The sequence below is a fragment of the Chroicocephalus ridibundus genome, chromosome 5 (genome assembly GCF_963924245.1).
Source record: "Chroicocephalus ridibundus chromosome 5, bChrRid1.1, whole genome shotgun sequence".
NCBI lineage: Eukaryota > Metazoa > Chordata > Aves > Charadriiformes > Laridae > Chroicocephalus > Chroicocephalus ridibundus.
The window spans coordinates 35904548-35931417 of NC_086288.1; the positions used below are offsets into that span (position 1 = coordinate 35904548).

General features: G+C 40.1%; 1 protein-coding gene across 1 annotated transcript in view; it reads right to left on the reverse strand.

Annotated features, from left to right (window-relative positions):
• The window catches only part of DCHS2 (dachsous cadherin-related 2), a 124160-nt gene that overhangs the window by 63518 nt on the left and 33772 nt on the right, over positions 1–26870 (reverse strand). Inside the window, exons 2-3 of the mRNA XM_063336775.1 lie at positions 13785–13976; positions 1613–1844 (exon numbers count right to left, since the gene is read on the reverse strand). Coding sequence (XP_063192845.1) covers positions 1613–1844; positions 13785–13976 — 424 coding nt within the window. The remainder of the gene's footprint in view (positions 1–1612; positions 1845–13784; positions 13977–26870) is intronic.

The window sequence follows — 26870 nt, forward strand, 5'->3', positions numbered from 1 at the left end:
GTCACACCTTGTGAATTACCCAGGAGATCTGATTAAGTGCAATCAGATTCCAAGCACTATAATGCTGGGAATAGTGTCTCTGACCTAAATGCTCTTCTCATCATGAAATGTCAGCAATAACGACCTCAAGCAGCTTCACCCTGAATTTGGTCTGCCTTTGATAAAATACCATGATAGATCTGCAAGATAATAATAACTTATAAACTTACATGGTCTTCATGATTAAGCATGACATTTTTCCTATACAACGTGCCAAAACTGGAAAAAAGGGCCAAAAGGTCACAATCTGAGGAAGAAGCCTTTCAAAAGAGAGGACTGCTGCAAAGCCAGTGCTGCTAGCGTGATCCACAGGGGCTCTCTCTGACAAGCCTGCTGGGGCAGCTTTAAAATGACTAGTTAAATACCTGTGGAGATCCAGCTTGCTAATTATTGATTGACCTATATATTTCTGGCATCAGTTATGCCCCAGAGAACCTGATTTGACAAGCAGTTAAAAGTCCACAGTTAAATAAATTCTGAAATAGCCAAGACACGCAGACTGACTTCCTAAGAAGATTAGTTTTTTCTGTTCATCAGAATATTTTGGAGACCTTCTGAGAAAGTGAAAATAGTCACCATTTTGAAAGAATAGAGCCTTGCAACATTTCATATGCCAAACAGCTAATATATACACACGTACAACAGCCCCAAAAATTCTTAAAACATATAAAACAACCCCCTGTGCCATGACCATCACGAAGCAAACTGTTGATCAGGATACACTCATATGCAGGGCTGGCTCTCAAGTACAATGGTAGCTGCAATTTAGTTAACCGCTCCCTTAAAGACAGCATGGACATTTGTAAACACACTGCTCATGTTCTTTCCAGTTGACGTTGATAACTATTTTAAAGTTAGAAAGCAGACTATAGGGGCTGCTTTGTGGCCATGGCAAAAGTAATTCAACCTGTGAGATTCAACCTGTCTTCGAAAAAATTCACCCAGATTTGCCTTTGCCATAGTTGTTTTCTTGCTCTCATCGTCACTCCTTCATTGAACCTCTCACCAGAAACCAAGACAGAGTCACATCAGGAAGTAAAAGGCAGAAAAAGACACTTGCAAAGCTAATCATTGAGTCAAACTGGGAGGCAGCTGGATATTATAAGACTGCAAGCAGAATGGGGACTTATTCTAGCACTGTGTGGGGAAAGAATATTAGGACAGAAACAAAGAGATGAAATGAAAGGACAAGCATCTTGAAGGGTCTTCTATTGCTCCTCAAGTGTAAGACCTAAACATTTCAGGAATTCAGATGTTATTATAAAAAATAATGCTTTGATTATTTCTTACAATGATGAATAGGTTTATGGCTGACAATAGTGGGTAAGTGGCATACTGCTTGTCCTGTATTGCACTGGAAACATAGTACATATGTTTCCCATTCTCCTTTTTATTTCAGTGAATGCAAAGGTTTCATGTTAAACCTAAATCCTCCATCTTCCTCGAGAATTATTTTCCAGCAGAATCTAAGTCTTAACTGAACGACATGACTCCAAATAAAAAAAAGCATCATCAAGGCAAAGATACATGTTGTATAATTATAGCCTTTCTGAATCATAGACTCATACAGTACCTGTGGATGTATCCACTGTGAAAAAAGAAGAAAATTCTCCCGGGACCATTTCATATGTGACAACGCCATATATTCCCGAATCTCTGTCTGTGGCAACAACATTGATGATCTCTGTTCCTGGCTGTGTGTGACTGCTGATGCTTGTCACATACACGGCTTGTTCAAAAACAGGTTGATTATCGTTAATATCTTCTATCTCGATGCGAACAAAAGCTTGGGCACTCAGCCCACCCTGTTGGATAAATCAGAAAGATCAAAACAAAATACCAGGTCAATTTTAAAAGTGTACACAATAGAATGATGCACATCGAGCTCCAGCTCATTATTAGGAAAAAGAACAAGCTACAACAATAGTGAGCAATGAAAATATCTGTTAAAAATGACTTACGGTATCTGTAATACCCCAAAGTGCTGCATTTAGGCAAGCTACATGTTCAGAACAACTCCAGTATACTGACTGAGTACACAAAGAAGTTCAGCTTCTTACAACAGTGAGACCTGAACACAAAGTTATTTTTGTTAATACTAACGAGAACTATACACGTCAAATCCTCGCTAGTCTAACCTCACTGTTTTTACTATAATCCCCTACATAGCACTTATTCCTTCACAGATGAAAGTCAGGGTTTTCTGCCTGAGAAACATATGCCCCTCAGGTGACTGTGGTGCTCCAGTAAAGTGGGAATAACTTCTTTCTGTTTATGAATCTTTCAGATTTAAAAAGGGTCACCATCATAACAGCGAATACGAGGCTTTTTCAACTATTGATTAGGTACATAGACTGAAAGCAAAGCAGTGCAGGGCAGCCAAAAGCTGACCTGTCAGACTCCTACCAGCAAGACCTATCCTCAATTTAGTACCCTGGCAGGTTTAAGTAGTTCTGCTGATACAGAGAGTGTGTGTCTATACATATATATATTTGTGTATATGTGTGTGTATATATATATATCTATATGTATGCACACGTGCTTGTCTACATCCCCACACCTTCACTTTGTGTACACAGAGACAGAACAATACCAAATTTGACTGAAGCATGTAGCTGAAACAATTTATTATTGTAAAATTCAGAACTGATTACATAAAATTATTTGTGATTTTGAGGGAAAGGGGTCTCGCTATGCTTTCTAGGGGGCTTGGCTCAACTTCTCTGCTCTTGTTTCTTTTCCCTACAGAAAGAGATGGGAAAAGAGCCAGGCCTTGGTTGCAGCTTCGGCACCTCTTTGCGACCCCAGCCCAGCTGCTGCGCTGCTCTCCACACAGTTCAAGCTCCTGCTACAGGTGCCCACAAAGAGCCCACTGAAATACCAGCCGGGCAGCCACAGGATCACATTTAGCCCTGCTCTGCAGTGAAACCAGAGAAGCAAGGAGCAACTGCACTCTGGCTTATCAAACCACACTACAGCAAAATCATGCTTTTCCATGGCAAAGCACTGAATTTTGTGACAATCTGGAAAAAATACAATACTGTGCGTGCTGAAGCGCAGACCCCACAGGGCCCTGAGTGAATCAAATGGCAATTTACTTCTCAGAGGCATTACCTTGTGCTTCCTGTGGACTCCATCAGTTTGGAGGGGTCCATATTTCCACGGCTATTTTACAACTGTAATAACTACAGGCACTTTTATAAGAAAGCAGTTCCACCTGGAACTAACGCATAGCTAACAGTGAATGCTGGCACACTGAAGTGTACAGCGGAGGCACAAAGTGGCACATGTATATATAGCCTGCACATGCTGTATGCAGTACACTAAGATACAGACTATGGAAGAATCCCATGCTCTTCAAAGTCACACTGAGAGCACTGTGCTTGCACCAATTAGTCACGTAATAAAACTGCTGACACAGATCTGATGTTGGTGCCTACAAATGACAAGCTATGCTGAGCAAGTCCAAACTTAATTTTGCAGTCACAGTAGCTATGATACAAAAAAAAAAAAAAAAAAAAAAACAACCTAGGTTGCATATTTCTGCAACCTAATTGTTCATGTCAATTATTTTTAAACCTGACCTTCATGAAACTCTACAACAATTTAGACTGGATACTGCTCCATTAGAGTTGCCTTGCAGCATAACAATCTCCCCCAGAGCTATTTTTGAAGGTTTGCCGCTCATATCTTGAGGGTCTGACTTACTTTTGGGCAAAAATACTATCTGCATTCTCCCCAACATTTTCATAGGTTTTTTAGCTTTGTTCTGTTTTGTTTTTTTTCATCCATGCAGTAGTATTACCTCTGTTGGGTATCAGTGACATTCCCATGAAAGCTCAAGTATGTGGAAAATGAAGATGATCTTGTGCATCACGTGTCTATTTTTCACCCGCAGACTAGGGGATCTGGCCCCCTAGCGTGCTTGGGTTTTCTTCCAAAGAACATAAGGCATGGTATGCTTCCAGGGCTCACACTGCTGTGGAGGCAGCCAGCAGCCAGGACACGCGCCTGGGGACCAGAACTGTGAAGGGTACTAGGTTAACACCAGCCTCAACTACTGAGACAATCATGAAATCCTGTGCTGATATGGGGAAGTGGGGATGTGCAGAGCTAGTGGGCTCTCTGACAACACCCCAACGCCACTTCAGGGTGAGCCCCTTCCCCAACACCTTGATTTCCACAGGCAGGAAATCCTTGCACAGGAGCTAAAAGGGGAGCCCTACATGCACTGTCAGAAGAAGCTCTGTGGCTCCACAGCTTTCAGGTACTTTAGGACAGGAATCGGAAACATTTTTAAGGGAAGAGGGCCGAGAAAGAAGTGAGGTCAAGAATAAAAAGCATCTAAAAAGAGGCAAAGTTTGGAACAGCATGAAATCAAGCTACAAAAACTCACGAGAACTTGTGTTTAACTGCTTCTCCCAAGTTTCATTATTGCTAAGCAGACATTAAAAAAAAAAAACAAACCACTCTCCAGCCCATTTGTATTTATCCTATGGAGTTACGTACAGACTGTAAAGTCTTTGGAAATGGATTAATTCTAAGTATATGGGGGAAGCAAGTTGGAAACCTACTAACTATCTAATCTCTCAGAAGACCGACCAAATTTTATGATGGAGACAGATCCTTCTTTTCCTGAAGAAGCAAGGTATCCCCTCACATGAGTAAAGTACGATATTAACTTATTAACTTATGATATTAACTGGTATGTTCCAGTTCTTTCTCTGGCTATGAAAATTTTTAAGTATCATCCCAGGTGAGAAGGAACAAACTACTTCTCTTTCTAACCACAAGAATATAGTTCATCAACTCAGAGGCAAGCATGACCTAGTAGATCTTCCAAAATATGAAGGCTGATTTAAACGAGTCTGTTACTGACAAAAAATTACACTTGTCAAAACATGTTACAAGCAACAGAAAGCCACAGTTGTTCGTTTTGAACAAATGTTCAAGTATTTTTAGCTATTATCGTGCTGTTTGATGCAACACAAGTCACAATTACCACAGCTGCTTTGTCAGAATCCTGAGAGTTGTGTCTCCCATGGAACAAAAAGGGGACACAAGAAATTACCACCAAGTCAAAATAAGCGCAAGTAATATTTTCTTTACTTTGGCAGGACCAAATTTGTGTAAAAATATAAAGCTATTAGTACACCTCTTTATCATGTCTCAAAAAAAAAATTTTTCCTGCCTTTGGCAGGAGAAACTCTTTAGCTTAATAAGCAGAAATGGTGCTACTTCAAATAGCTGTATTTCTTTGTCTTGATGCTGTAAAATGCTTAAGAATACATCAAGATTTCCATGACAGCCTCCAACGTTTTTGTCAGTGAATTGTGCTGTCAAATTTTTATTACAAACTAAACTGTGATATACAGATATACAGGATCTCTGACATGAAGACTTTTTTTTTTTTGGTGTTAAACCTAAAAGATACGTTGCCTTGAAGTTGCAATACTGTAAAAATGGAGCGACGCCATGATTTCAAAAGCCTTAACTTCTTCAGAAGCTTTGCCTGTGAGTGTTGAGCTCTTACCTCCACATTTCAATGGCTTCAGTGTAAAAGACAAAGAAAGTTAGACAGCAGTGTGGTTTACTAAAAAGCAAGAGATGAAGAACAATATTTTTCCATGCAGAAAGGCAGTAAGAGAGTCACTAGAGTTTCAGTATTAATAGAAGTTCTTCAGAAGCTAAATAAATACCAACCTACATAACTGGCAGAGTTTTCATGCTTAATGAATGGCTCTGTTACCTGTTTAAAGATGAACAGTAACATAAAAGGTGCTAATGTCATACTCTACATTGACAGACAATTTCATAATTTGCTGCAAGTGATGTAAATTGAAAGAGTTCAGAATACACTATAAATTCCCCCCAAAAATGTATCATTGCACTTCAGCCTTGAAGCCCAAGCCTGGTGTCTTCTTTCCATGATAAAACTTCCACTTAACAATCTCATCACGTCAAATTGGGAGTTATGCCTGTTTAATTTTTTGTTGTTTTTTAAGAGGAAACACACCTTCATGAAAGAAAAAATACTGTTACTATGCAGGTGAACTGCTTACATACTTGTCCCTCAGTATGTCAGAGCTCCTAAGCAACAGACTTTGAAAGTCATTACATGCAGTTACATACAAAATACATGGTTTTGAAGAAACCCAGGTGTAGTATCAGAGTCAATACTAGGAGGCAGCTTTAGCCAAGTGTTCTGTGACAGCGAGGTTGGTTTATCCACAATGCCTAAAGCTAAAGCTCAGTCTTTTTTTAATTTTTTGCATATGTGCACTTTAATTGTCTATGCAAACATTCTCAAAGCATTTAAGTTGAATTTTGAAAGACTGCTGCTTCCTAACAAGAAGTGGTAACACCCATCTGTGTAAGGAAGCACATAATCCCAAGTAAACTCAGTAAGCGATAATTTGAGCATACGGTACAGATGTGATCACAATCCTCTACATAACTGTACCTTCATATTTAGCAGATGCACTTGTATATGCAATTAGATGAGACTTATAATCTACTTTAAAGCACTGTATTTAAAATTCTTAGGTTTTTATTTTAGTTTCTACAAGTGCATCTGATTTTGAAGTAGTTTTCAGCATACAAAAACACTGATTTTTTTTTTTTTTTTTAAAAAAAGCAACCTCCAGAAAAGGATAAAAAGACTTAAGACTCAAAGATAGACATCTAGAAAAGATGGCAATTAAAAGTCTTATTACCTTAATACTAATCAACTGGCAATGAAAAGAAGCATCCTTTTTTCTTTTATAGGGAATGCTAGGTCTTCAGTTTTTCAGCTGCTGCATAATCATTGCAAAAGGTTCAATACACCATTGTCAGGCTGTTTCACTCAAGCAAAACTGCCTGCATTGCAGGTCTGCAGACCACCTCCCTGCTGTCAAAAGCACTTTCATACTGTGCTACACAGAACAACCTCAGTCACAACAAATACCCCCTAAGCCCTTGCAGCACTCACAAGATCTTCTGAGCACTGTGAACCTGAGTAGTGGACATGCCCCGTAGCCTGCACATACAAAAGTAACTCTGCCACTGTGTTGCTGTCCACCAGCAGCTTCTAACAAGAGGACAAGGAAAGAGCAGCCCAGATTAGCAGATGAACATACACGGTAGTGTCCCTCCGTGCTGCGTGCCCAGATCAGGTAGTCAGATCTGCCCGAGAGCTGTGGGGCTCTATGCCCCCAGTCTCCAGAGACAAGGCAGGCTGCATGCTCTTCTGCTTCTCTCCATCATTCTCTGACAGAAATTATTTCCATAGGTTTTGTCCTATGACATGGATGTCCTTTTCCTTGGAGAAATTATGGCCCAAAATCAGCAGATCTTAGTCCAGGCAAAGGCTAACAAATGGGCAGGGGGAAGAGAGAATCATAGAATGGTTTGGGTTGGAAGCGACCCTGAAGGTCGTCTAGTTCCAACCTCCCTGCCATGGGCAGGGACACCTCCCACAGGCAGGGACACCTCCCACTAGACCAGGTTGCTCAAAGCCCCATCCAGCCTGGCCTGGAACACTTCCAGGGATGGGACATCCACAGCTCCTCTGGGCAACCTGTTCCACTGCCTCACCACCCTTACAGTAAAGAATTTCTTCCTAATATTCAATCTAAATCTACCATCTTTCAGTTTGAAACCGTTATCCCTTGTCCTATCATTACACTCCCTGATAAAGAGTCCCTCCCTATCCTTGCTGTAGGCCCTCTTTAGGTACTGGAAGGGGCTATAAGGTCTCATCAGAGCCTTCTCTTCTCCAGACTGAACAACCACAACTCTCTCAGCTTGTCCTTATAGCATAGGTGCTCCAGCTCTCTGATCGTCTTCGTGGCCCTCTGCTGGACCCGTTCCAACAGGTCCATGTCCTTGTGCTGAGGACTCCAGAGCTGCACACAATACTCCAGGTGGGGTCTCACGAGAGAGGAGTAGAGGGGCAGAATCACCTCCCTCGACCTGCTGGCCACACTTCTTTTGATGCAGTCCAGGATGCAGTTGCAGCAGGTTTCTGGGCTGCAAGTGTGCATTGCCAGTTCATGTTGAGCTTCTCGTCCACCGAAAGCACTGGTGGAATGAGTCCCACAGTTGGGGTGCTGTGATGGAGGGCTAAAGGCTGTTCAGGCAGGGCAGGTGAGCTGGAGGCATCACACTATATGTAAGAGGTTTGATTGCACAGCCCTTACAGTTAGTGACAATGTGGGTGAGGATTAGGGAGATGGAAGACAAAGGAGATGTTGTAGTGGGTGTCTACTACTGATTACCCAACCAGGATATAAGCACAGATGAGTTATTCTAGAGGCAATTAGGAGAAATTTCTAGATCAGTAGCTGTGGTCCTTATGGGAGATTTCAACTTCCCAGACATCAACTGGGAATATCATGCTGCTGTGATGAGCAGGTCTTGGAAATTCCTGAAGTCTGTAGGAGGTACTTAGTGAGCCAACTAGGAAAGATGCCCTCCTATTGTAGGTGGTTGTCTTGGCCACAGTGATCATGAAATGGTTGAGTTTAAATTTTGCAGTGTAACAAGAAAAAGAGGACAGCAGAGTTGCTACCCCAGACTTCAGGAGAGCAAACTTTAAGCTGTTCAGAGACCTATTTAGCAGAGTACCAGGGGAATCTGTTTTTGAGGGCTCAGGAGTCCACAAGTACTGTTCAGTCTTTAAGAACCACTTTTTAGAAGCACAATTCCACTGTGTTGTTAAGTCAAGCAAGCAGGGCAGAAGAGCAGCTTGGCTGAATAGGGAAATCCTCATCAAGCTCAAGAGGAAAAAGAAATTGTATGATCTCTGGAAGCGAGATCAGGCTTCGCAGGAAGATTACAGAGCTCTGGTTCATATATGCAGCAAGACGACATGAAAGGCCAAAGCTCAATTAGAGTTGAAACTGGCCAGTGCTGTTTCAGATAACACAAAGGGCTTTTTTAAGTATGTTAATAGCAAGAGGAGATCTAAAGAAAATATTGGACTCATACTGATCAAAGATGGTCATATGACTAATAGGGATGAAGAAGAAGTTGAGGCATTCCATGCATTTTTTCCCTCAGTCTTCATGCTGATCTCTTCTCCCTGGTATCCAGTGATAGGATGCGTGGGAATGGTTCAAAGGTGTGCCAGGGGAAGTTTAGACTGGACAAGGATGAATCTCCAAAGGTCCCTTCCAACCTCTACCATTCTGTGATTCTGTGATTAGGAAGCATTTCTTTAGCAAGAGGGTGGTCAAACACTGAACAGGCTTCCTAGAGAGGTGGTCAATGCCCAAGCCTGTCAGTGTTTAAGAGGCATTTGGACAATGCCCTTAACAACAAGCTTTAATTTTTGGTCACCCCTGAATTGGTCAGGCAGTTAGACTAGAAGATCGTTGTAGGTCCCTTCCAACTGAAATAGTCTATTCTATGCTAACAGTAGAGTGGGCATGGCTTTCTTGGGCCAACAAGTTAGGATGAAAGACACGTACCCTGAAGTATTTTCAGCCCTGACAACATCTAAAAGCTGTGACTAGTCCAGAATAAAAAAGAAACTCAACCAAAAAGCTCCATCCTTCCCTTCTCACTCACAATGTACCCAGGGGAAAAAAAAGCAAATAAAAAAAAAAGCTGTGGAGCATGAACACATCGAGAAGGTACCTGAAGCACTACATGCTAGTGAATCCTGGGATATGCCAAAACCAGAGCCTACCAGAGGGAAACTGGGGAAAAACAGGCAAAATGACAAAAAGGCACTGGGGCACAGATTTTCAAACCAATCCACCAAAATGCCTCCCACCACCATTCAATGGCAGCCTTCGAATCCTACCATAGCACTCAGGAACCTCACTTGGAGAAAACAAAACCAAGGCAGTCCATTCTGCAAAGGGAAAAGACAAAAAAACCCAAACCACAAACCCAAACCTCTAGACTCTCAGTAGGGCGTACACATGTGGCATGGCACTCCTGTCCCCTCCCTTAGTTGCGGGGGACAAGGAGTGGTAGAACATCTTGCCTGTGCTCTTCAATTTTCGAAACTTCTTGCCGCACTGATGAAGAGCGATGGTATGCTGGTACATGCACTGCATTACCCACAGAGACGTTTGTGGCTGGAATTGGTCTATGCCTGGTAGCAGCTCTCACAATCATAGGTTATCCGATCTTCCCCACCTTCTGAAGAAAACTCTTCCCAGCTGGGCCAGCTCTTCCCAGAGTCAAGGTCGGACACTCCTGAATGCCTCTCACTGTGCACCCACCTCAAGATTGTGCAACTCAGATTTTGGCTTTGAAGGCCAGACAACTGTTGCCTGTAAGCAGACAGTACAGATGACCCAAGACAGAATTTAAATTAACATTATTCCAATTAAATTTCTCTGGATTGTGGCAGGTTTTTTGTTTTGTTTTGTTTTTTTTTAACAGCTGCAGGCATCACCATTCAATTGGTTGAAAGAGAGAGAGAGAGAGAGAGATGATGGGCATCATAAAAAACACGAATTAACAAAAAGATTGAATTATGCATGATACATAGCAACAAAATTTGCCACTGTACAGCAGCAAAAATGCGTGTTGTTAAAAAAAGTGTTTCCTGTATGAAAACGAATTCACGTTAAGACCCTTTAAGGAAGAAGTACACAAAACAAGCATAAGGGAAGCATAAATTTACATATGTAGTAGTCTGGAGACCCCCCCAAGCAAACAGGGAAAAACACACAACAGAGCATCCATTTCAATCACATTGTGAAAGCAAACAAAAAAGCAAACCAGAAGAAATAAAACATACTAAACTCAGTTTGAACATATTCAAAACAAAAAAAAAAATTAGTAATTTTGTCCCTTATACTGCTTTTGCAAACTTGCAAATACGTCTATTAGAATTCCTGTTTTTCCATATTTTCCTCTTTGCAAGACAATTTCACAGTATGCCTCATCTAAATCTCTCAAGCGTTTGTGAAGGTACTCCAAGCAACATACCTTCATCTGATTTTCTTCTTTTTTTTTTTCCAGAGAGAGAAAAAAAATTATATTTTTAACATCATTATAAGAAATTTCATCTGACTGTAAATTCAAAGACACCCTGAGCCTACTGAAACTCTCTCTGATCTGTCACAAGTGCAGGAATACAGCTGTTGTGACTAAGAGTGCAGTTTGAACAGGGGGTGTCCCAGGCAGAGCTGGCATATGAATCACAGGAGGGTCACCCTCACTACTGGAGCAGCTCTCAGTCTGCCACAGACAGAGACCCCAGGAGAGGGCTAGACACACATGCTGTGGGATTCAATGCAAACACCTTTCTATAAACCTAGCTTCATGATTTCTTTTCATATAAAAGCATTTCAAGGAGTACCACCAAATATGTATGTGAAGTAAGTGACTTTGGGACCAAAATCAGTACTGCCAGCTGAAAAGGCTAACACTATGATCAGCCACTTAATTAGCAAGAGTGCTCCCAAGGGATGTTTATTTAACACCACTTTAACAGAATCTGTTTTCCACTTGCCTCTTGTATGCAGTTTCAGTTCTCCCATTACGCTTTCTACACAATGCATAAAAGACATGACCAACAAGCTCCAAAACTATGTAATGGAGTAGGCACGAACAGGTGGAGGAAACTGAGAGTTTTGCTGTAAGATAAACTGAGCACCACCTGGAAAATGCTTTCTTTTCCTCCTCACTTCTAATTAACATTGTTATTTTCTTTCCTTTTCATCTCTCTCCCTCCCCTTTGTTAACAGTGACCCTTCACTCTTCCTCTGTCTTTTCTGCATGTGCTTCTCCCCCTGATCACAGCCCCCACTCTGAACCTCACACCTAACATCTTTGATCCATCAAAACCAGCAGCTGTATGCCAGGAGATAAAATATCCTATTGCAATTCTGCTGTAAAGGTAGATAGTGGCTCAACATAAGTTCAGATATACTGAAAATTCTGAAAATCTAATATTGAATTTAGGTGCTTTAATATTTAGGTGTCAGACAGCTAATTTTTAGGAGAGAAATCAATAGGATCTAAAAAGTGCTGAGTTCCAGTAAGATCAAGTCCTGCCTGTCACAGACAAGGCAATCAAAAATTGAATCCCCCTTCCCATTATTGAACTTCTGAAAACACAAGGTTCCTAAATGAAGATAAATGACAGACTGATTTAAAAATGAAATAATCTATAGTTTCAACGCATCGGCTGTTTTTCTTTAACTTTTGACATAAGATTTATCACTAGAACAATAATTTCACCAAAGAATGCATCAAGCTTTTTTCATATAAACCTATTTCCTTTCACATTTTCAAAATAATCTTGTGGACCAGTCTGGATATCTGAGAAACTTGTCAGAATTTCACTCCTATTGTCCAGCTCTCAACTTCACCTTTATTAATAAGGCTAATCTTGATATTCCAGATACATGTATGTGTTCTTTACATTTATACAGCTTCAAACTGCGCATATGAGAGAGAAAAAAAAAAGTAGTGATGAACTATAGCAAAATGCTTAATTTTCTGCTATTATACGTTGTAATACTGACTGCTTTATTCTTCGATGTTTGGAAATCTGTACTCAGGTGTATGCCATAAAATTTTGCCAAGAAAGGAATTTAAGACAGAAATCACAAACCAGAGAAATTCCAAAATGGGCACATAGACTTATGTCTGCTGAAAGATGACAGACACTATCCTAACTGAAAGACTTACATTCTTAAGTTATTAGGCATTCAAATACGATAGAGTCAGGAAACAAACATACAATCAAAAACAAAACAAAAAAACCCCAACATTCTCATCTAATTGTTTCTCCTCAAAAGAAATCTATGGAGAAGAAAAGGCATACTGCTAAAGGCACTATTAATAGAAGAGAATGCTTCTGTAGCTTCTGAAATAAACACTGAATAGTGATACCTAAAGCTAAAGAAAAGAAGCAGATGGATTCCTTAACTATTACACACATATCCAAATTCAACGGTATACAAATATACTCTCAACCCCTACATATTCAAAATGCAACAATTAATGCCAAGCATCATCTGCAGCTATTTAAGTTCATCTCCTCATGAATATGGAAATCGTAGTTCAAGTTTCTTCAGTGTACCTAACAAAAAGCAGACATTTTAATGAAAAATCCAGTATTTCTAGTACAACTGTCTTTTTTAAGTTATATTAGACATGCTTAGCACAATATCTTAAGTGCAAGCTTAATATCCAAAGTACGAAATTAAGACTGAAATTAAATTATTCCAAGCTACACAATGTTTCTCAGCTCAAATTGTGCTGAAAATGTGACCTGAATAACATGAATCTCTAAGTTTAAACAAGTGTCCTCATGTTAGTTAAGGACAAAGATGATCCGAGGGCTGGAGCACCTCTCCTACGAAGTCAGGCTGAGAGAGCTGGGGTCGTTCAGCCTGGAGAAGAGAAGGCTCCAGGGAGACTTTACAGCGACCTTCCAGTACCTGAAGGGGACCTATAAGAAAGCTGGTAACCTGGAGTACACCAGTTCCAAGAGTGGGGGGGGGGAAATCAGCAGGGACTAACACATCCTAAAAATGGTTTTCAATAACTCATTTAGGAGTGATTTTCGTTTTCACAGTGAATTTTATCAATTTGGGTCAGAATTTATGCTTTGAAGTATTACCTTCTGCCCTCTGTATGGGTAAGAAATTTTATTCAAAATCATGCAATTTTCACATACTCCATTCTCCTTTAAAAGTATACAGTACATCCAAATTTGCATATTGTATTTGCAGTTTGTATACAGTACATTCACAAATCTGGCAATATGGAAGGGCAAAACTTACCCCATCTGTAGCTTTTACTAAGAGATCATAAGTGGTTGGATCTCCTTCTCTGTCGATGTCTTGAGACACACAGATCTGACCAGTACGTGGGTCAATCTGGAAGGCTTTGGATTTTTCATAATAATGGAATCCATCATAGAGAAAATACTCAATTTCACCAAACTGGTCAGCATCTGCATCTGTTGCCTTGACCTGCAGAGAAACAACAGAGATAAAAAATGAAGCCAGCGAAACTATTGCTCATTCATTCAAAAATCATGGATACTTTGTTTTAAAGATACTTGTTTGTGTTATAAAAGCAAATGTGCATACACACAATAAATACAACCACACTCTGCTACCTAAGCTGTCTGTCTGAAGTTTGTAAAATGACAACTCAGCTACTGACAGTGTAATTACTGCAACAAGCATCTAAGATCAATTAGAACTGTCTGTAACATTACTTGTTCATCTGTCAATAATTACCTCAATCAAGTGGACCTCCTATGACTGGAAAAGCCATACACATTCAGCCAAGTTAGCAGGCCATACCTTAAGCTACTTTCCCCTCGTGTTATTTTACCAGTGGAGGTAGGTCTTATGAAAGCCGCGTCACACGTAGATGAGAGAAGTGCTGCAACACATTCCTACATGATCTATGTTCTAAAAGACTCCCCAGAGCTTAATTTAGTATTTCATTTGAAAGAGGGCTTGGTGGAACAGTGATCCATACAAGTTAAGGACTGAAGAGGGTTTTAATCTCCGGTCCTCTCTCTGAGGAGCTAGAGCTCTACCAACACAACTAAACATGACCATTCCATGCATGCACAGCACAAAGCAAGATATGCAGAAAGTCCCTGTGAGAGACTTAATTACCTTGTCAGTGCAGTCTTGCACGTAGCTATAACTGCTGAATGACAAACAAGGCTAACATATTTTCTTTTCAGCTATATTAAGTACATCTAAAAAGCAGCGTGAATTCTGCTGTAAATCCCAAACAAATGTTTCAAATAACTACTTTAAAGAAAGACTTCCTTCAGAGGGAGATTCCTCTGCAAGCACATGGCATCAAATGAGAAAAAAAAAATAAATATACTAAGTCCTGCTGACAAGGAAAATGGGTGGCAGAAGAAAACCTAAATGGGTGATGGTTAGGGGCTGCAGCAGGGCAATGGTAGCTATGGGGTAGAAGGGCCTGATCCCAGGGCACAAAATGGCCACTTCCAAACCAAAACAACTGAGCTTCTCTCCTTCTTTTCAGCTATGCTTAGTCTTCTTGTGTTAACAGTGGATCAGACTAGACCAGTATGCTGGATGTATACAAGATGCTTTCAGAAACCTCTGAAAGCCTGGGGTGACTTTCAACATGCTGCATCACCTTCCCTCAGCTGGGTTTTAAAAGACTCACAAAGCATTACACAAACCCTAGGAAGTCAACACCCTTTAGCTGAATGTGTGATTAAGGCACTGACTAGTCTAGAAAGCATTAAACCCCAGTAATTTCTAGAAAGCATAAAACCTAACTTAACACCATCAAGTGATTTTAAATTTTAATACAGAACATACCTGAAAGTTTTTTTAAAAGTTGGTGTTGTGGTTTTTGTTTTTTTTTTTTTTTTTTAAAACACACATGGGGGGAGACAGAAATCAACATACCCCTTAAAATATTTTAATAAATGTTTACTGTAGCAATAGGTTTTGCCAATACCATATACATATTCCCTGAACAAGGAGAGGCTGAGGGAACTGGCTTCTTTAGCCTGGAGAAGAAAAGGTTTCACAGGGATTTAATAGCTGCCCCCAGTGCCCAAAAGGAGGTTACTGGAAGGACAGTGCCAGGCTCTGTCCTCAGGTGCAGGGCAGGAGAGGGGGAAACAGTGGTCGTAAGCTGAAGCTGGAGAGGTACTGGCTGAACATAAGCAATATTTTCTCTATCAAGATAACTCGGCACAAGAAGAGGCTCCCTGCCCAGAGGGGCTGGGGTCTCCATCCTCAAGTTTTGCAACCTGACTGGACACAGCCTGAGCAGCCGGGGCTGCGCCAGAGACCTCCCACCATCCCCTCCATCCCCAGCAGGGCCAAGGAATAAACTGCTGCCCAGCTACATTATAACCGCAACACAACCACGCTGCTTCTCCAGCCACCAAAAGTCAAGTCAACAGGATGCGAAAGTGTGAAACTCATGCGCTTTGGACAAGGGGTGGATTGGTTAGATAAATATTTGATACACAGAATAGTTTTCTCCATTGCACCTTCAAGTTTACAGTTCTCTGATACCAAAATATTTTGTGCTGAGTTTAGCTCTTCTCTGGCATGTTCCATTGTGGAAGTTTTCACTTAAATTTACAAAGATCTCAGAAGAAAATAATTTACAAAAATAAGTACACATTAGAAGAGCCAGTATTTTTAGTTCTCCAATTTGTCATTATTGGAGATACTTAAAGGATTTCTCCTCCTCAGCTGGTTTCATTTTCTACTTATTCTTTGAAGAAGATCAATCCTGTGTTTTTTCCATCAGCCTACCCATGCAAGTACAGTGCCTGAAGACCTTAATGGAGCTTCAAAAACCTGGCAAGAGTTTACAGAAGAGACCTGTGGCAGCCATTGCCTGCACCTGGCCCAGGTTGGAAAGGTGAGACCCACAGCCGTCAACCACAGATAGGGCAAAGGCAGGGGTCTGCACGTGACTGCCCGCACAGATAAACGTCTGGCACGAGCTTTGTCACAGTTTCAAAAAAGACCAAGCGGGACAGGCCAGGGACTATTCCTAGCAGTAAGTCTGGATGAGGTCATCCTGTTTTGGGGATGTAAATGAATTTAGCTGCATGGACAAAAGCTGTGCCAGGTCATTTGGCCTTAGGGCCCCAGAACAACCCTTGGCTGCTTCTCCAACTAGTACAAACATGGCCTTAAGGACCAGTCAGTGCCTCCATCACACGTTTGCTTTTTTGCCCACAGAGGAATTGTTTTGGCATTAAGATACTGAACTGAGACTGAATTAAAACCAAATGAACTAAAACATGGCTTGGTAAGGCCGAAAAACACAGAAGTGGGGAAAGGGAAACTATGTAAAAAGTGCCAAGGCAAATTATAAAGCTAAAACTTACTCTAGACTAGTTACTTCCATCAGAATTTTAAAATTATGGACAGACCAAAAGATACACGTGTTATTTCAATTAGCTGGGATTTTTTTCTTTGCTGTGTTTCTTTCTTTGTTCATTTGTTTGTTTTTAAGCACCCTGTGGACTTCACTTCTGCATGGGATGTTTGAGATTTCATGTATTTCAGAAGAATTATCGCTATGACAGTGATTGCACCACATACTCCAATGCACTGCTGTTTTTCCAAATGGCTTCTCAGAGCACTGAAGGCCATTATATCAGCATTTCTGGTGCTGCAAATAGAAAGCTCCTCCATGGGAGCCCTGTGGTCGCAGAGCCCTTCATGCTTCTTTCACACCCTTGCAGTTTACATCCCACGGCCGCAGCACAGGGTAGAACACGCAGCCACTCCTGACCCCAGTCCAACCATTCGTTCTGGGGAAGTTAAAGGCAACACTCACATTCAACTTCTGCGGAACAAAGATCTGGCCTTAAAAATGCTTTATAGCTGTATATAAATCAAGTCTACAACACATATTTCCACCAGCCTTGTACTTTGCTATTTCTATCATAAAAAATAATAAAACATAGGCCTAGTGTGCTCTCGGTACTCTGCCACCCTGATGCTATGGAACAGTAATTCACCTGGCCCTTATAAGAAAACTATTTCAATTTATTTCTTGTGCCTGAAATCTAATGCGGGTTAATACTGAAAGGTTTTGTCTCCCTGTGCCTGCACGCAGTTACATGTGTAAATGCTAACATTTATGTCTGCAGTTGAGCGTGGGTGATTAATTACGGGTGTGAAATTCAAGGGTATTGTTAGAAGTTTAGCCCATTATGTTCAGCAACTTGTTTTCTTTCTTGCAAATTATGCAGTCCTCACACTTTGAACAGTACATGCAAAGGAATAATGAATGACAAATTTAAATAAAAATGCCTCTGTTCAAAGCAATACAAATTTGAAGATCTAATTGTGATCAACTTCAATTACTTTAATCAGCTCTCAGGCAGCAGAACTAAATGGCATCAATTTACACATTTATAAAAATATGATTTTTCTCCGTGTTCAACTCCTTCACATCCATTTAATTTCCACCCACTTAATAGTCCTGTTTATTAAGCAATTTTGCCCACAGAATCTTTGATTTGAGGAGGGAAGAATCTGGAATTAGAAGTGAATGAAAATTTTACTGTAGCAGACAGAGCTGAGGTTGAATGGTACTACCCCAGAGGTCGGGGAGCAATTAACTATTATCAACTCAAGCTGATTTAGAGGGAGGAACACAGTGAAAACATGGTAACAAATTCAAGTCTTCAGATACAGATGAAGGGAACAAGTTACCACAGATTTTAGAAATTAAAGCACATGGTAGTCACAGTCCAAAACACGTCAGGCTGTGATAGCCTACTGTGCTAGTACCAAACCTACGGAGTATTACAGCAGTTAAGCACCTGAGAGCTGTGAATTACAGCAGTCCAAACAGGAGGAAATGAAGGCAGCAGCAGGAATTTTCACAGTGGATTGATCAAGAGTGTTGTATGTCAGCAATATGACGGAGGTGATAGAGCTGAAAGAATTTATATGCCTTGGAGACACAGGAGGCAGGAGAGTACCAAGTTGTAATACCTCTGTTCTAAGAGTTAGGCCGTATATGAGATTGGGATCTAGGACAAAAGAAAGGGGGAAAAAAGAAGGGTTGTGCTTACATGCTCTTTCTCATTCTTTCACTAAATATGTTTTCAATACACTAAAAGTTGAAGACGCATGTTATTAAGGAGTGTTAACTTGGGAAAGGAAAGACGGGACAAAGTATTTCCCCAAGAAACATTTTTAAAAGCCAACAAAAGTCATGGTATGGACAACTACTGGCTGGACTTCTCCCGTCAGCCATGCTTTCTGTAGCCTACATCTTTTAGCCTGTTTGTACACTGTCTAGACTGCAAATCCATCAGAGAAAAAGTTTCTTCTGTCCTGCTGACACTACCAATAAAGTAATAAATGGTCGGAATGCAGACATCATCTCAGGAGAAGGAAAAAGGGAGACCTAGAGAAATGTTATGGAGAACAATTTTTAAAAAAAAAGCTGATCCATCAATGTGATGCTTAGACAGATTAATGCATGAGGGGAATAAATGGTGGAAACTGGTAGACACCAAAGGGTGTAAGAAGATAGAGAAAGCAAGAAAAATAGTCAGTCACTTAATGAGACAGATTAAGACAACATTGGAAGTGCAGAAGTGACCTTTATTTGCATATGGAAAGAGGGCTAATCTCAGAGAAAGGGAACCACTATTTAATTAAGGATCATTAACCTCACCTAGATATACACTTTAATCCTAGAACACACGTGCTGGTTCGAATGAAGAAAAAAAAATGCTGGCAATACACTTAAATAGGAGGGAACAGAAACATCTTGTTCAGTGTTATGCTAAAAGTATGGAGAGATTTTTCAGCTAATAGAAAGCAAATATTTGGCAGATCCTGAGTTGGTTCCATTCACTTCAGCGGAACTATGACAACTCAAATCAATGGGCAATCTATCCCCCTATTTTACAGGCATGAAACAACATTATCAGTAAATAACAAAAAAGATTATAGAGAATTATATCATCTCTTAAACACCAGACTGTTTTAAACACTGATGCATTTTAAGAAAGAAGTCTCCATTTTGATTGATTGTTTGCACTGATTCAAAATTCTCATGCATATAATTAATCCACGGATTAAAATAAAGTTCCTATCTATTGATTTAGATTTCTTTACTTTCTTTCCTAGGTGTTATTTCCTGGTTTATAACAACTGAATATATTTTGAAGAGCAGAGCAAATATTTTAAATTATATGCAAAATGGGAGAAATGACCTGTGCACACAAAACCACATCAGAAAATACAATCTTATTAACTGTGTGGATCAAAAATTCAGGGCCGTGCACTTTGCATCTTATGTAAAGACCATTTCTAGGATTTAGAGTATGCAGCCTTAAAGCTGACTGCTTTGCAATGCCGAATGTCACATGTAGGTGACCAGAATTAATTTTATGGCTTTCAGATCAACAGAATAAAAGTAGACTACAATGAGAAAAAGCAGGCAGTCAGGCCAAATAACTCATGACAGTGGTCATCTCTGATAGCAATTAAATGAGACTAAAAAATAATAAATCATTTTTTCATGGCTTAAGAATTGCTCCCCTACCATGTATTTTGTCATGTTTACTCCATTTGATTTCAGCTAACCACGATACAGTTTTCCTAGCTCTAAGATCTGTTTGGGGGACACTTAATGTCAGAGCATAAGACAGATTTTTATTTTGTGCATAAAAAGTGTGTTTAATTCTTTCAGTTTTGCTGATATCGTGAAAAGAAAGTTAATTGCCAGCAGTCAGTTTTAAAGAAAATGAGACTGTAGGGTAGATAGATAGAAACATACTCCACTACTGCAAAATACTCATCATCAAAATGTAAGACAGGACACAACAGATGGTACAGACATGGGGAAACTACCAGGAAACTGAAAGGAAATGGTTTAATGATAGTTTTGCTGCTGATGAATGGTATGAGCATGGTCCTGTCCTGCAGATATCACCAACTAAAATCCAACATCCTTCCAATTAAAGGACTGAAGGACACCAGGCCTGTTCATGGCAGTATGGCAATGCCTAATGGCAGACCCTTGCCAGATGACTGCTGCAATTCCACATGCAGGCAACCCCAATGCCCCTAGAATGGCTGACCACTAGTATTTTGGAAAAATTCGCTACGCCAGCTTTTGTGCCAGGTCCCTGGCCACAGGGAAGGAGAAAAGCAGCCTGTGTTGGTGGCATGCTGTCAGTAAAATGAGGTTTTAGAAGTACTGGTAGTGGAATTACTGTGAGTTGATGGTCTCAAGAGAGAGTCATTTGGGTATAACTGCCTGTGAGATAAGCACCTGAGCTGCCAGGAACACACATCATCAGATATCTCTAAGTCAGTGCCCTCATTTATAACCAAATAAAGTGTACAAAATGCAAACCAACGATCTTCACCTCACAGCTGCCTGAAGCAGTGCCGACAATAACGCTGACACCAAACCTGAAAAGAGTGTTAATAAATACATTACTTCTCTGGATTTTTATCTGTTTGTCTCAATGTGCTTGAACGCTGCCAATCTCTCTGGTAACACAGGTTTAAATGCTCAGAAACAGAATAATGCTTCAGATCTACTTGCTTAAGTCCTGAAGGCATGAGCCTTGACTTCAAGAACAGGAACTATTCACCTGAGGACTTAACATTCTGTCCTTGAATAACAACTTGCAGTGACAACAGAGAAAGCCCCGCTCCTCATCCTCAAACTGGGCCCTCTACCTGGAAAGCCAAAAATCAAAATAACATCTAGCATTTAAGCTGAACATTCAACTAGCACTGACACTCACTTTGTCAACTACTACAGGTACCACATACTCCAAAAACAATAGCAAAATCCTTACTACTCGTCCTTGCTCTGATGCAAAATGTCTCCACTGTGCTAGTCACGTCAATGGACTTGACTAACGTCAATCCTTCTGCATTTTTTTCATCTCCTATAGCACAGAGACTACCACAGCTGAACAACTGACAGTAAGCGGTACACAGATGCCACCTTGCTAACTTCTACTTACAGCACATGCTGATACCCCCATGTCACTCCCAGAAATGTCATCAGCTTCCCAAAGGTGCTCATAAACTGCTTCATCCAAGTCCCATCAGAAATATTCATTAATTACATCTCAAAAGCCTTTATATTAAAATTACAGAAACCTAAACACAAGCAGAGAGAGAGGGCTGGACACAAGCGTACACACGTGTTGAGACTCATCACAATTCCCTCACTGGAGATGTCAACCATATAATCAGGAACAGCCTTCAGGCTCCTTAGAAAGTACATGGGTAGGTTAGTCCCAGAAAAACAACACCTAGAGGAACCTTTTAGCCATGCCACTCCATCTGGAGAGGAAGAGCTGCTCAATTGTGCTCCGACCCTGCTTGTTCCTTCTGTACTTAGCACCTTTGGCCTGAAGGAAAAAAAAAACAACACACAAAACCCAACAAATACACCCCACCCCTCTAACATAAAGGCCTGGAAAACAACTCCCTTTTTCTTAGCGGAGTTCCCTACAATCCACAAGAGTGAGAATTGAAAGAGTGAGAATTCAACTCCTCTTCCTTAGCTAGAAGGTGCAAAATATCTACAGTGTGCTCAACATCATACAATGCGCTCAGTGACAGCATATGGAATGAGCTATTCACTGTAGCCTTAATTAAGAATTATGTTTCTCAATTATGATAAGGCTTTTGGTTTTGGTTCAGCAAATAAATTTTGCGCTTACTGCATTTTTTTGCCTGTGGGTGCCCAAATAAACTACAAGATTTTAAAATCAGATAACACCAACCCCATTTCACTTATGAATCTCTCATAAAAGATCACACTAATTTTTATCTTTTTAATAACACATTGATTGTTTTTTCTGTATCTTCCCTGAGACAAGTAAATTAAAGGGGACATGTTTTCCTCGATGAACAATTATGAAATTTTAGCTTTTTGCCTTCTCTGCTCTTCTATGTATATAACTGTTGACAATGAACAAAACTGCCCAAAAAAATATTGGCATATCTTTGATTTACTGTTTTAAGTCAGTCCATAGAAAGCAAGAAAGATGAAAATCACCAGTGGAGAAAACAGCATAAGTACATTACAGCATCATGCTTTTGTTCTGAAAACCAGACATCATCCAGCAAGCGAACTCCAAATCCAGGAAGAACACGGCATTTCAGTCCATCTGCAATCCTGCTCTGATGCTAGCCTGAGCCTCAATTCATTCCTGTTTAACCCAAAAGTTCCTGACATGCCTTCAGTTTCTTTGCTATGCCTCCTGCAAAACAGCACGAGCAGCTAGATCCCATCGATGCTAACCAGGATCCAGAAGTGTGGGAGGCAGGTCCAACCTGGAAGGCATGTCCTTATCACACTTAACACACCAACAGGACCCGCACCATCACAAAATACAGTTGTTCATGTCTGAATTCATAGCAAGCAGCAGTGCTGCTAATGCCTACTTACTACATGGTAGAGCACTGGTTGTAAAATGTGTTTTAGGAGCAGGAAGCTGAGGTTCCAGCACCGACAATGTCTGCTAAAAGGACTGTCTACTCTGTCAGTCTGTTTGGTCTGCATTGCCTTCCTCCTCATTGTGCAAATATAACCGAATAGAACACCATTTATTTTTATTGCCTTTGTAAACTGTAAGAACAGAAATGAAAAGAGAACATATTTCTGAGGAAGGAAAACTAATTTTCATAGCAACTAGCAAATATTTGCAGGACTAAAGCCTTATTTAATCATCAAAGTCAAGACCCCTACTTCTCAGTAAAAGCAGCTCCATCCATTCATTAATGCTGCTCACATACTCTGCTATAATTTTAGATTTTATAACATGCTAAAACCTTCCTATGCACTGTTAAGAGTTTAAGTATAAATCCATTTTTATTCATTAACTTTAGTAAGCTGCAGAACTCCAAGTCTGAGTACCTCTGCCAAGTAACAGCAGAGCACAAAATTTTCCTTATTCTGTGCTAATTGCACAAAGCAAGGAGTCATGAGTTTAATAATCTAGAATATCTATCACACAAATAAAGAAATATTTTGTACAGAACATGTTATTTTAATCATCTTGCATTGGAGCATGTTTTAACATTTGGTGGTAGCATTAATTTTAAAGTTATATTTAACAAGGTTTAGAAAGCATCACTCAAGGTACCGGCGATCTTGTTGCTTAGGTCATTTTTTCCATTAGAATGCCTTACGATGAACAATAAATCGATAATATGACTTTTATTGGCAGCATGTGTTATTACATTAATTAAAATTGATTAAAAGAATTCAATTTTTTCCTTAGATCAATCAACATAATTACTGTATTTATAAAGCTGTAATGTGATATACTAGCTGACTGAGCCTCAATGATCAATACGTATCCTGAATGCAGAGTAGGCGTGTGACCTTAAAACTGAGCACTAATGATAAAAAGATCTTTTGACTATACTCATGCTCTAATAGACAAATTACAGGAGGATGGTACAAAGGAGAGAAAGAACTGCAGAAGTGAATAAGCAACCTGGCTGCCCCTTGCTTTGTGGCACACAGGTTTGTGCAGCTGGACTTTAAGTCAGATCAGGGAGATAATCCAGTAAAAGCTCATCATAAAAACTTCGTTATTGGTGTAACATTAGATTCCAGCTAAGTCAGTTCCTGATGTAGCTCACCCCAGGGCAAATGGTAGTGACAGGAAAGTGCAGTCCAGGTAGAGCCTAAAATCTCTTTCAGAAGTGGCATGGAGTTAAGACAGGCTGAAACTACATGTTTACACATATTTGTGCAAACATCTTCCAATCCCCAAAACCAGTCTCAGCTGCTAATTCCTGCCCACAAACCACAGTGCTCGCACCAATACTCCTAGCTAGACTGATACAACTATTTATGGAACCACATTGTGAACAAGATCACTATGAGCACAGCTTAAATCCTCTACTTAAAGAAACAGCAAACAGAGTAAAACCCAAGAACCTTTATTTGTATTTAGCCAGATTATTCCAAAAATTCTTTTCCTAGTTCACTTCAGAGTAACACTAGCAAGGCTCAATGAGCAGGCAGGGTAGAAATCTCTTGAATTGATTTTGCTGTCAAACGGTTTGTTATTGCACCTTTATAGTAAACAAAGAGAATGCATGGGCTGCCTAAATTGACACTTACACTTGCAGACTGCTGCACTCATTGGGTAAATGTGGTGGTTTAACATGGGGGAAATGATAGCATGGCAGGCCAGCTGGAGGGCTGTTGTCACTGGAGAAGCAACCTTTGAGATATCGTTACTGGCCCAAAGAGCCCTAGCAGAAGACTACCTCAGAAAACGCACAGCTTTGCTTGAGCCCAGAGAAGGTCTCAGAAATGGTCCACCCAGAGCCCACTCCCTCCCACACTTGTATTACAGCTGTGTCTATGCATTGCACGTGGGTGTTTTCTGAAGAGTGAGTTGACTGGTCACCACCCTTCCATAAATCAGGAAGGAATCCTCCTCAAAAAACCCAAAACAAACAAGTTGATCAAAGCTAGACACGTTCTTTTGCATTCCTCATGGCATCAGTTTTTGACCTGCCATTCCAGTTTATTTCTTCAATTAGTGGTGGGCTTCCTTCTACCTATACTTCTTTTACGTCTATATCCTGTTGACTGCTTCCTGAGTAAATGAATTAAGTGACAATACATTTGTTTAATTCACCTGCTCTTATCCACAGACCCTTGAAAAACAGGTATTTTTTTCACATCCATTAAGAATCAGGTTTTATAATGACTGTAGCTGATGGCAGTAATGTAGGTCAGATAACAGCGATACTATTATCATGACCCTATGTTTTTTTGTTTCTTGTTTTGATCAGCATGGTGAGGTCCAACAGCACCACTTCAAGACAGGCTTTACAGGACACATAAGCACAGATAGGCAAAGGTTTCTATCACTGTGCACCTCTAACACTCTGAATTTGAATGCTTGTTCAAATAGTCTGCCAAATATTAACAAATATCACATGCTTTTCACTGCTTATTTACACAGTGGAGCCTGACTATACTCCCATGTCCTTCTGCAGCTAGGACAACAGAAAAGATGAACTTCTTTTTCCAACTCTTGCAAGGTGGTGACTTCACCATTTTGTTGAAGGAGACTGACACCATTTATAATCATAAGAGGGGCGGCGTCGGTTGGTTTGTTGGAGGGAGGATTATTTTGTTTTGTTTTTTCTTTTTTCTTCCTAAGGTGTTTGTGTGACCACAGAAGTCACAGAACTTTGCAAATCCTACAGAGAATGATCTGCAGGTTGTGGCACCTGAATCTCTTCAGAAAGCTAGCCCTATTGCCCTCTCCCCTTGTGAATATCTGTTAATGTGCTTACATGCAAAATCACGCTATTAATAACATCTTCTAATCACCTTAACTTGGCCCTCAGAAACATGGCCTGCGCTACTTTCAGTTATTCTCTGTAAAATCTGTGTCACTAAGTGTTAAAAAGAAGAATAAACTCTCTCCTAAGCAAAGTATATATTTTGTGTAACTGGAGTCTTATAAATCATAGCCAATTTATATTTGGAAGTAAGCAGATGAGGGCTCTCTTAGCTCATTTCTGCTTTTATGGAAAATTTAAAACATGGCCAAACTCACAGCTTGAATAATGTATTCATAGCACTTAAAAAAATATTTTTGTATTTTGTTCATTGTAGACAAAAAAATTAGCAAGGGATCTATATATCTCTTAATGATTGGTGCGGAAATGAAGCCTGACACTAAGTATAAAGATATTTCTCCCCTCCTTCCTTCTAAATCAATTTTTCATATACACACCAATTTTGTTTCCTAACTCTCCAACACTGCGTGTCTATGTTTACAGCTATTCTTGCTCTATACGAGTCTCACACTCACACAGTTTAGAGGCTAGCAGACTACAGCGTGCAACAATAAGCAATTATCAGAGAGATCAAACGGCATAGAACATGCAAAAATCTTAACCTCAAATTGCATGACACAAAGGAGTATCTGGGATACTGTCAAACAAAAAAGAAGCCTTTAGTTCTTTATTTGGTCTGAAATACAAAATCCACTGCTGAGTGCACAGTAAATGTGTGCAACTAAACCAGCATTTTCTTCAATTTAAGTTAGCTATATATTTTACAGCTATGATTCAGATGGCGCAGCTTTGAATATGTGGAAGTGGCAGAGCCATTCCCAAAAAGTTAAAGGACATCAGCTACAATCCATGATGCTTACGCAATGATATGCAGGAGGACCAAAGTCACCACCAACTCTAAAGTTAACACAAGCTGTTCTAAAGACAGAGCTTTGAAACACTCTCAATATCTAAAACAGAGCTTACCATAAATTACTTCCTGCTCCGGAACTACAAATCCTAATTAGTATTATGAGAATTACACTTACCATGCATCCA